The sequence below is a fragment of the Lissotriton helveticus genome, chromosome 9, assembly GCF_964261635.1.
Source record: "Lissotriton helveticus chromosome 9, aLisHel1.1, whole genome shotgun sequence".
Taxonomy (NCBI): Eukaryota; Metazoa; Chordata; class Amphibia; order Caudata; family Salamandridae; genus Lissotriton; species Lissotriton helveticus.
The window spans coordinates 258,102,258-258,114,353 of record NC_136070.1 but is presented as its reverse complement, the minus strand read 5'-3'; the positions used below and the strand labels follow the sequence as shown (position 1 = coordinate 258,114,353).

The window sequence follows — 12,096 nt, the reverse complement described above, 5'->3', positions numbered from 1 at the left end:
TGGCAATGGAATACACATAGTGGACAGGACATCTGCTTCTTCTAGGTGATTGTCCCACTCCGCCAAAATAAGGCCCTACATTTGTGTATATGTCATCCAAGCCATTAATGCGTATGCAGCCACATTATTATTCCTATGCCCTTATACATGCTCTTCTGCTGTTCCTTGTGCCTAGGGTTCCAGCATTGGTGCCACCCCTTTAGGAGCGAGCTGCTTCTCCCCTTTCTTCCTAGACCCAGAGAGGAGAGGAATAGTGCAGCTCGGCAGCCTGCAGGTAGGACAGTGTGAGGAATATGAGTAGTAAATGAGATGCATAAATTGGACACATTTGTCTTTTATAGGTAGTGTTAATAGAAATATGGCTTTTGTTGTCTTTTAGTAGGAGGGGTTTACAGGTGACAGGGTGAATTCTATAAAGAACCAATATTTTACATGTTCATCATTCACACCTTGTCATTGTACTTTTTTACTTGCCAAGTTACAAGAGGATGGTGTGGTCGCACGTAAACAAACCTGGTTTGTTTTTCTTTAATGCTTGGCACCAGTGAGACGAGGCAGGTTTGGCATTTTCTTTTGATACCTATCCTCACCAGGATGACACTTTCAGTCTCATACATTTCCAGACGTGTTTCAATTTTGTTAATTTAGCATTATAGCCACTTAGCATGGAAGGGCCTCCAGTTGCTAAGCAGGTAAAATTGTTAGCTAGCAAGTGTCTCCATATCCATCCTTTGGAAAGATAGCCTTTGCCGTGTCTGGCAACCAGGCTCCGAACCCCAATAGTCCAGAAGCAACTGGATAGCGTTTCTGCGCTGCCGGGCTACCTGTCCACGCACCAATCATCCAATCATCTTTCTACGGGTACCCTGGTATCTACAGAAAGTTAATTCACTCTTAATGGCTGTTTACGCTCTAGCTACTGTTTAGTTCTTTTTTGTGGCCAACATGTCTCCTTTACATGTGCTCTGTTCTTGATCACATTCTTCTCACTCTAATGCCCCCTGATGCTGTTCCTTCTATAAAATTCTATATCCACGAATCTCTGTAGTAAAGCCTCTTGTTGCCCTTGTCCCTCCCCACCTATGTAGGCGTAGTAGGCATACACCATGTTGAGGCCACTTTTTTCCTTCTTGCTGGTTTAGGTTATGTTACACGCATAGTACAAACTGAATAGTCTATTCACAGTAATGAGGGGATTCTATAAGCATATGATGAAGAAGAGAGATAGATTGCCTGAGGAACATTGCAAAAAATTTAATGGTGACAGTATTTGGCATATAGCAATAATTTTAGTTTATGAATAGGTAGACTCCTTTTCATATGTTCTTCTAGCACATACTATTCATAACGCCATCCTCACCGAGCCAGGGCCTCTGCTCACCGCTCTCCACCTCACTAATCTCTTTCGTCAATAGATATATTTTGCACTGTGCAAAGAATCTATCTTGAAATGTCATAAGAGTGGGATATGGTTTGGGTGCAGACACTCCTTGCATTTCCCATAGAGTTGGGGACAAAGGGAAACCTTTTGGAACTTGTCGATGATCCCTACCCATGTAGTTAAAGTAAAGGCCCAGTATGTTGTCTGTTTGGTCTAAAGGGGCCAGATAACCACTGGTCTCCGGCTTGCCAGGTCTTTTCCATATGCGCTAATCACGACGTACGAGATTGCACAGCAGAGAAGATAATGGCGTATGGAGGCCATTTGAAGACAAAACAACTGTATGGTTGTCCAGAGAATCTGCCACAGTGTTTGATGCAATGGAGCCAGTGTTTTTTGCTTGATAGGAGGTTGAAGCACCAGGTTGTGAAGCGCAGAATGCTGGAGTGAAAAGACTTACTTGCAAGTGGAATCTGCACAAACTTTTTGCAGTATCTGGGGAAACAGAAGTAGGAGCGCTTTGTTTTAACCGTGTGTACCACATTCAGAAAATGCTGTCACAGCCACATGTTTGTAGTATCTGGGGAAAACAGAAGTAGGAAAGCTTTGTTTCAAACGTGGGTACCACATGCAGAAAATGCTGTTGCCTACAGCCACATGCTTGAGCCCTACCTCATGCCTCACTTTTCACCATACGCTAGGTTTGTTTTTAATCATTCTTGGCATTCTAGACCTGCTCCATATGTGCTTTCCCTGTCAATCTTGAGTTCTCTCACATCTCTTGTCACTCTTTTTTCTCATAGATGCACCAGATGCCACAGGTGATGGGGAGTCTCTCGAATTATTGTTCTCAGAATGGGAAAATCCAGTCTTTGCTCGTTGTCCTCAGGTCTGTATGAATAAAAGAAGTAATTGACTTCGTTGTGTCTGATACTGGGTCTCATAAAAGGTGTACACTTCACTTGGCATGTTGGCACAACGTCTGCTTTCCAAGGCTGTAGAGTAATGTGGGAGGTTTATTCCACTGCCTAACTGTTCAAGCATGGTAAATTCCATGGTAAATGATAAATTCCATGCATTAGTATGTTGTTGGAATTTGCTGTCGCACTTAACGTCTGTGGGTGGTTTCTAACGTCTTCAATCTTAAAATGTTGCTTCATTTGTTATTTTTTTATGTTGCTGGAGTGTGATTATGGTTAAATGTATTCCTTTGGTTTACCGTTGAGGTAGGATGGCTGATGTGGTGTACTGTAAGGTTTACCTTGGTTCATAATTAGGAGCTTGATTGTGTGATGTTGTAACCAATACATATAGAATGTGGCATGGAGTGTTCCCTTGATCTCTTCAAGGAATGTGTGTTTAGCCAATGCACCCTCTTCTCTTGATCATCTTTTATAGTGTGATGTTAATTGCTCTCTTCTTTGAACTATATGCACAAGGCCTTATATGTTTTGAGCTCTTCTGTTGATATGCACATAGTTTGTGTTAACTGATCTTATCCTTTGAATTCTTTAAGTCCATTGATTTGATTTGAAATTTGTCATAGGTATATTTGTACACTATTCTATTTGGCATGAACTTTTACTGTGAATTGTTCATGTAATATGTGATGTGGCTATATATTTTTTGTTTGTTTGTATTTTTTAATTTTTTTATTTCATCCGCTTGAGAAGTGTGTAATTTGTGGATCACATCTCCCCATTTCCTATGTCCCAATTTCTTCATTGCTATGAAACAGAAGTCCTCCTGGAGGGTGGTACTGGATACCAGCTCCCCATATACATTAAAAGCTTCTGAGTCTAAAATGTAGATGCATGAGAGTTGGTGGTTCCTCCAACTCCGTGGCTTTTGCCAATCACCTAGTTATTTCCTGCACTACAGCTCCATATCACGGGAGTCTCCATTAAACTCGTAAACATAGAATCTGTCTAACTCGATCTAGGATACTGGAACACTTTTTTTTAAGACCACTGCCCCTTCCCAAAATAAATATTTAATTTAAATTTAGAAACAGATGTTTATCTAAAATAACAAATCTTTTGTGTTTTAGTATATAACCAGTTTGAATTAAAAACCAAGCTGTAACAAGCAAGTAGACTGCAAAGCCCACGCAGTTCTTTCTTTTTTGTAAGAAAAGAATGCTGGAAATGGGGTTATCCTCGCATTAGCGCAGTGTAAATTAGTTAATTTTTCCACTTTAAAGAGCCAACTTCTTGAACACTGGGCCTCTGGCACCGCATCAATTTTTTTCATTAAAATGCCTTTATTGAACTCCTTTTTTTTTTTTTATCCTTCAATCGATGTCTAATCCTTTGTTTTTATTTTAAATCGCTCTGTTAGTGAGGTTTATGTGGATTGTTTTCCTCAACATTGTTCCCGCGGATCGTTATTTTCTTTTAAACTGTATTTTATTTGTTTTCATATAACAACTGAAAAAGCAAACAAAGAAACATGCAGTGCAAAAGATTAGTTTCGCTTACCTTATCCAAACAATTACGTAATAAACGCTATTACGAACACGAGATTGCTTCATGTAACATGTGCAAAAGCCCTTATAATTATTTCTGCAGTTTGTGGAATTAACCCAGACTGCGAGCAAAACATCCAAAAAGAAGTACAGTAAGTTCCCTCTGATCTTTAAAAGTCCTCCCATACTTTTTCTATAGAGACACACTTTAGATACTGGGTCTCTGTTGAGGGATGACAGATCAGTGTATCTTTGTCTTCTGGTGAAAAATTGTCTTGTCTTTTTGTAGCTTGAAATCCGTAATGAAAATACATATTCATCTGGGGCCGCACCCAAGCTCGAATGGGGCCAACTCGGCAAAATAGCTAGGGCAGAGCTACCTGCCAGACTCTTGCCTGATATTCCTTTCGATTAATCAGAGATTTTTTGGCACTGCATCACTGCATCATTTCTTCCTCTGTTTGATGTCACCAGATGTGCTTGACTTTCCCAGGTCGTCGGAAGTACAGAAATCCGGGCATCATCCTTCATGTGCAGAGATCCTCCGCCTCTGGAGCAGCCTTATTGCAGACGGCCTTTAAGTCCACATATGGCAATGTACAGAGAGCCTTTAGATCTACTTGTATGGGGCATTTAGAAGAGCATTGATTCCCAGAGGAATCTTTATGCAGTGGAAGATTTGACATTTAAAGCTATCTCCAGCTTAATGGAGCATCGAATCCCCCAACCAAGGCACCTAGAAGGCTTCCTAACCTAGAGAGTAAGTACTTTGACTAAGTGCCAGCATCTGCAGAGCCTTCACATTGATGAACCCTCCCCATCAAGGCTTAGATCCCAGAAGATTTGTTTACAATAGGGGTCAAGCCTGGACCTGGATGTTTAGCGGAACATATTCCGCAAGAGTTAATTTACTCCACTGAAGCCCCTCTTTTCTGGTTAAATAAATATTAAGCTATATACATAGGCTGTCCAGAGGTATATGTTTCTTGCTGTTTCAAATTAAATACTCTTCATCTTTTCTAGAGGCATTGGATGCACATTTTTGGCAAGGGATTGTATGGTCAGATATGATTCTTTCTGGTTCCCTTTAGTCCAGCAATTAATAGGCATTCAAAAGTCTGATTGTTGCCTTCAGACCATCTAGCAGTGGATTCGCAGTTGTTGGCTCCCTCTAAATTCATACTGCTGGAAAGCAGTCCCTTATTCACCATTAGTGCTCTACAGAGGACAATCTACTATACTGATTTTTCAGGGTATAACAAGTCTTGTGGTACTACTATATAAACATCTTACCATCGGGGAGTGCTTCATCCAGTAAAGAAGCATCTCTTTTGGTTATTTGCCATTCTGGCACAGCTATAATCTCTTATGCTTGAACAGCCTTCTTGCAGGGCTTTCCTCGAGTACCCCTTTTCCACAGTGAGTTGGCCTCTTCCCTTAAAGGAGATGTAGTTCCATCTGGAGTGTTAGGACCCAAGTCTCTTGCACAGTCTCTTAGCCACTAGGCAGCTGGGCTGGTATATCCACAATGCAGGATCTCATCTGGGTGGTTTAGACCACCTATCCCTTTCTTTACAGTATGCAGCTTCCCCTTTTCAGTGCAGCCTACAGCTCTCCTTGCTGGGGTCTTGTCCAGGTTGTCGCTGCCTCGTAGGGAAACCCGCAGTCAAGCCTTCTTGTTTTGGAGTTAAATGAATCCCCACCTGAACTGCAGGGCTAGTCTTTGCACTGGTCATTGCAGGTACAATGACCTGGGTTTTGACTCAGTGGTTTTCCAGATGTACATCTGGATTCCAGAGATAGGTTTCTGTTGCTGGCTTTAGGCAGTCCCTTGTATTTTGCTTATTAGCTACAAACTGGTCAGTTTGAACTCTTTTGTCACTTACACTTAGCAGGAAGAGCAAGTGGAGCTGGAAATACCAAAGCAGGAAGGGGAAACAACTGTGTCTGTCCTTCAAGACGGTCATCAGTCTCCCTTCTTTCTTTCTCCAGAGCTTAGTCCACTTCAAAGAACCCCAAGAATGATGTTATTATTAATTTGATGATTTAATTATGATAGCCATGCTCGCAGGCTACAATTAAATAAAATGATGTGTCCTGTTCTTTCTTATGATTGTTACTTGCCTTAGCATCTCTGTCACAAATTGCAATCCTCCCCCCTCTTTTACTATATTTTACTATCTTGGTCAGGGTCAATTAATGAGTATCCAAGGGCTACATGGAAATCTAGTACCGACTGAGAGGAGTCAGGCAAGATTTAGTAAGAAATATTAAACCCAGATTCCTGGTCTGGATTGTGTCTGCAATTTCAAAACCGTGTTTGACCCCTTATCCGCAGTTGCACAGATGACAGTAAAGAATAATGTTACTCATAGGGGCTTATCTAATTGGAATGTCATTTAGGCTACTGAGATTTATATTTTCTTTGCTCTATTGTCAGTTTGGTGGTCTGACACTCCTACTGATACAATGCTAGAGGAGAGCAGCATTTGATTCATAGATCCTAACTAATTTCATAACAGATCTTTGAAACGTTTCCTAAACTGTTGTGGATTGCAATGATTGTTGTGCAGTTCCGGATCCCAAATTGGACAATGCAAAAGAGGGACCTGAATCTGTTACAAATAATTGTTGCATCTCTAGAAATCAGTCTTTTGTCCTGATCATGGGCAGAATTGTCCATCACAGCTAGAGTTCTGTCAGATAGACATACTTTGACTGCTTCCTGCTAAGCAACAATGAAAGAGGTTCTGTTTTTGATTCATCTGCTACCATAAAAACCCCTTGAATTCAAGAGAATGCAGCTGAATCCTTATTTTTTTGTTATTTCTGATCGATACATCTATGTGATTACTTCCCCAGGTAATAGACTATATCCGCAAACATGCAGAAGTGCAGAGCTGCATATAAGCGCCACTTGGGCACGCTGACATCAGCTCTTTTCTTTCTGTGCCTTTATGCACAGATCCAGAGCTTCTCCTTGGTCTTTTGACCAGAGTTTTCATCACAAATTATCCAGAATGCAATGGAAATGTCACCCCCTAAAATGACAGGAGGATGTACAGCCTAAGTGCTATTAGTCTCCAAACGGGATCTGCCATGACCTTGACCATAATCACACCAGGCACGGCCAGTGTACAATCTCTTGCTAATCCTTTTGACTCTGATACTTTGTCCTTACCTCATGGTAGGGTGCTGACTTTACACAACCTATTTGACACGGATTCTGTGGAGGTGGACGATTATGTTCCCCAGTATGATGATGACAACTGGTACCAGAAGTTACAGGATAGTGGTAGGGTTGACACTTCGCCTGATACTAGATGTTTGTCTCCAGCCTAACCACCCCCAAGACCTGCTGAGGAGGAAAGCACTTTTTTGCTGTCATAATGTGAACAGCAGAGAAAATAATAGACTTACAGCTGCAAACCATGGAAGTTAAAACTTCTGTACTAACTGAAGTTTTGCAACTTGGCCAGGCTCCACTGTTAGCCTTTAACAAGGCACGTACTAACACACTTGTGGACACTTGGTTCAAGCCCTTTTCAGGACTGCTGGTCAATAGATAGATTGCCCTTTGTTATTGCACTGCGCTTGGTGACCATGGTTTCCTAACACATCCCACTCTAGGGAGCCTGGTGGGCTAGCAGGGTCAGTACAAAGGCTTTCCCCACCATTTCTCCTGATTGTTAGTCCAAATGTATGGAGACCTTTAGCAAAAGAATATTCTGCTTCACAATCCTTGTTCTTAAATCTGTCAATGTCAAGTGTCTCCTTTGCCGTTATTCCCATGCCCTTCGGGATATGGTGACTCCGCTATTACCGACTTTTCCAGACAAGCTTGGGACATCTCTCACATAGACTATTTAGCATGCGGCAACATTGTTAATGCTCTGAGGCCTGGGCATGCCTGATGCTTGGGATGTGTTATAGGCACCAGTGTGGCTATCAATTGATATGCCTGGATGAGATCCTCAGGTTTCTCCGGGGATGTCCGGGCACCTTTAATGGACATGCCCTTTGACAGATCCCACATTTTGGGGATGAAGTTGATTCAGTCTTGGAGCGCTTTAAAGAGCACAGAGCCACAGCGCGTTTCTTGGGGCTGTAGTTCCACCAGCAATTTCAACCTTTTTGTGGCTAAGATAGAAGTTTTCCAGTCCGTCAACTAGGGATTCTGCCTCCAGTTTAAAAGGCTGTTCAGCCCTTTTGTGGTCAAGGCTGTGGTTCCCAGAGACATCGAGGTCAGCAGGGACAATGTGCAGCTCAGTTCTCTGCACTTCTAGCGGCTGCAACCGCACAATCACTATAGTGTGTCCTTGCCAGCACTCTGCCTCCATGTCGGAGGCAGGGTCCTATATTATCCGCAGGGGTGGCAGGCTGCATCGATGGACAAGTGGGTTCTTCAAAGTGTCCTTGGGCTACACCTATCCTTTTATTTCTGCCCTACAACATCTTACACAGCCTTGAGGGCAGCTGCCTGAGGACCATTTGTCCATTCTAAGGCCAGAGGGTTCTGTCCTTAGAAATGGGAACTGGGTTTTACTCCCTCTACTTCATGGTGGTGAAGAAAGATGGAGGACTTCGCCGAAGTTTAGATCTCCACCCTCTCAGCACCTTAATCTGAAAGGACAAATTCAAAATGCAGATGCTAGGCCATGTCTTGTCTGCCTTGGACTCTGGAGACTAGTGGACTAAGTGCATTTTCAATTTGCAGTGCCCCTCCGGTATTAATGAAAGTGATGGCAGTGGTCGCAGCACATCTACTGTGGTCTGGGGTAGTAGTTTTGCCATACCTCGATGAGTGGCTGTTGAAGGCTAACTCGCCCCAGACAGTCATCAACCACATCCAGACAGCAAATATCCTAACATCATTGGGTTTCACTATCAAGGAACCAAAGTCATAGCAAACTCCTTTGCTGATGCTCCTTTTCATCAAGGCCATTCTGGATTCAGTATGGTTTTGTGCCTTTCAGTGTGTCCAGGACATTCGAACTATGATCCCGATGTTTCAGCTTCTGTCCTGCATCTCAGTGCGAATGACTCTCAGGGATTGCTGGCTTCCTGAATCCTGCTTGTGTCACTTTCTCGATGGCACATGAGGGCTCTGCCGTGGGACCTAAAATTACAGTGGTCACAACATCAGAATAATCTCTCGGATTGTATTCAGATTTCGGAGGAGGCTGCAAAAGACCTGGAGTGGTGGCTACTGATCCGTGATTGGGTCACTGGCAGGCCCCTCTCCTTATCCCACCCAGAGCGAACAGTGGTCACTGATGCCTCACTACTGGGTTGCGGAGGCGAACTGGGAGAGGTGTAGATCAGAGGGCTTTTTTCTCCGGTGCAGAGCTGACTCCACATCATCTTGTTGAAGTTGAAAATGATTGGTTTGGTTTTGAAAGCGTGCTTTCCTATCATCAAAGAACTGCTGGTGCAGTTGCTCACGAACAACACCACTGCCATGTGCCATATAGTACTACAACAAGCAGAGCAGAGTGGGTTCTTGGACCCTGTGCCAGGAAGCTACTAGAAATAGCCGACCCACCAAGGACTTGCCCTCCTGGTGAACTACCTGGTGGTATCTTTAAACGCAAGGGCGGACAAACTCGGCTGCAGGCGCCTAGTAGATGTTAATGTAAATTGTTTTGTAAAGCGCACGTATGCAATGAGGCATCTTGGCGCTGAGAATCACAAATGGAAGTTACACCTAGAGGTGGCAGAGGCCACCTCTCACCAATGGAGAGAGCCCTGGCTTGATGCTTTTGCTGCCTTCAACAGGCAATGTCAGCCCTTCTTCGTGCTGGAGTTTCCTAAGCAGCCCTTGCTCTGAGATGCATTCCTTTGTTAAAATCTAGATTGTGGCATAAACATTATCGGCGCCATCTTGTCCTTTTCAGATCTATATGTGCGCGTAAGCAGCAGCCGTTTTGATTGCCATGGCCTCTCTGCCCACTGCTGATAGCCAGCGCGTCTCTCCCCCTCCCTCTCCGGCCTCGCAAGCATCCCCCGCGCTCTGATAGCCCCCGATCTCTCCTGCCTGGGCCATAAACGCACCTCCAGCGCGACCCTGCCTCAGAGCCACATCCCGTGCGGAACCCTCACACTCCTTTCATCTCTCTCACGCGAGCGGGCCTTTTGATAAACTCTCCCTCCTCGTCCATTGTCTGAACCGTTCCCAGGCCACCACCTAGCCTTGCAGCTGCATTTATTGCCCCTACAGTAGGAACTCACCCCATATCAAAGGAGCGGGGGTTAATCAATACCCTCACACCTCCAGATCCGACCGATCGCCCACTTTCCCGTTCCCAGCGGAATGTCCAGCTGCGCGATAACCACCACATGCTGAGATCGGGGTGGGAACTCTACTGTAGATGTGTGTGGGAACGGGCCTGGACCGGGGATCCCGAGGATGTCTTTTCTGGCCTTCAAAGAAACATTACGGATGCAATGTATGTAATAAAGCCATAAACCTGTGTATAAGAGGCCTGGCCTCAGAGATGCGGTTAGAGCACCTCAAGAAGATACCCTGTTGTCTGATTTGACGTGTTCTGCTCCGTCGGAATAAACTCCTGTTTCTAGCCTTCCAGTCTCCAGCGCCTGCCTCTTTGTTTGATAATCTTGAGTTGAGTTAGAGGCGGCTACGCCGGGCAATCTTAAAAGAAAAGGGCTATCGATCACGTCTGCCTCTCTTTTTACAATTGGCGTCCCAAACGTGGGGCCCATCAGCGACACGTGGATCCAGTGGGAGAGGTCCCGACGACAGTGTGAACGGCTGCAACGATCGGGAAGAGCTCCTGCCCGATAGACCCTCGTCTGGCAGCCGATCATCCGAACTTCACTGGTTCCGAGCAGACCTCTCTCGAGTGATCTACAGTCCTGACTGGGAACCATCAGGAGTGCCACAGCAATTACGGAGAATAGAGGACGACCGGGCGCTGGAAGCGGAAGACGAGAAACCGTCCATGCGGTCCGGGTAAGGTCGTGCGTGTAACACGGCGAATTGCGAATTGATTGTTTGATTGTTTGAAAATACTAGTATTACTCATTTGATTGTTTCTGAGAGATTCTCTGTCTGCAAACAGGGAAGAATAGGAGTATTCTCTCTTTGCAGATAGTGAAGGGTAGGTAACGCAGGCCTTTGCCCCCGTTGTAATCCGTCGTGCCTGCTTCCCTCTCCATTTGATTGATTGTTATCCAAGCATTTACTGTTTTGGAATTGGTTCTCTTTGGATCATTCTCTATTTGCAAACAAGCACAGAGTCGCAATACTCTGTTTAGTCTTTGCAGATAGTGAAGGATAGGTAACGCAGGCTTTTGCCCCCGTTGTAATCCGTCGTGCCTATTTTTATTCCTCATTTTGATTGATTGTTTATCCGAACATTGATCGTTCGGAATTGGTTCTCTTTGGGTTATTCTCTATTTACAAATAAGCACAGAGTCGCAATACTCTGTTTAGTCTTTGTGAATAGTGAAGGATAGGTAGTGCAGACTTTTGTCCCCATTGTAACCCGTCATGCCTATCTTTGCCCCGTTTGTTGGTAGTTGGTTCAGCCCGGACCGCTTATTAGAGGTGAACCATCTGGCTCCACTGGAGGGCACCCCTAATAAGGACATGTTTACTAAATATGGACTAGTCACCGTGGCTTATAGTAAGCTGTGGCATAAATACACGAGAAAGGATCGGGAAAGTCAGTGGCCACTGATAGGATCCTTTGATAACGATAAAATAAACGCGCTGGGAACAGCCCTTTATAACAATAAGACAACACCCACTATGCTCGATAGCTTCGGCATGTGGCGCAAAGAAACAGAACAGCGGAAAAAGAGAAATGAGGTCAGGTTAGAAAAGGAATTACGCAAAGCAGCTCACCTAGCCGCTAACAAATTGAAGGAAGAAATAAAAGAAAGAGAGGAAACCAAGCTAAAACATGATTCCGAATCATCAGGCCAGTGTCCCGTCAGGACACCCTCTACACTTTACCCCGAGCTACCTTCGAAACAGCGAACGAACGATGATTTACTACTAGGTCCTCCGATCATCTACATGCCCCCTCCATACGCCCCTTCCCAACCCTTAGCGCAGCACCCGCAACCCCCAACGACAGGCGAGAGTAGTGCCGGAGCCTCGGTCCTCATGGCCTCTGCGCCGACCGAACCCCTCGTACTCAGCGCAGCACGAGCAGCGACTTCAGATGATCCCGAAGCTGGGAGGAAAGACCCTGCTAGATCGAATAGATTAAGTAAGGAT

General features: G+C 44.5%; 1 protein-coding gene across 5 annotated transcripts in view; it reads left to right on the top strand.

Moving 5' to 3' along the window:
- MLH3 (mutL homolog 3) overlaps positions 1 to 12,096 on the top strand; it is a 347,318-nt gene that overhangs the window by 168,339 nt on the left and 166,883 nt on the right. For 3 of the 5 annotated variants that reach the window (XM_078659907.1, XM_078659908.1, XM_078659906.1), the window contains exons 3-4: positions 176 to 274; positions 2,185 to 2,270. In XM_078659907.1, the coding sequence (XP_078516033.1) occupies positions 176 to 274; positions 2,185 to 2,270 (185 nt within the window). The remainder of the gene's footprint in view (positions 1 to 175; positions 275 to 2,184; positions 2,271 to 12,096) is intronic. The other 2 variants (XM_078659911.1, XM_078659909.1) reach the window with 1 other exon arrangement.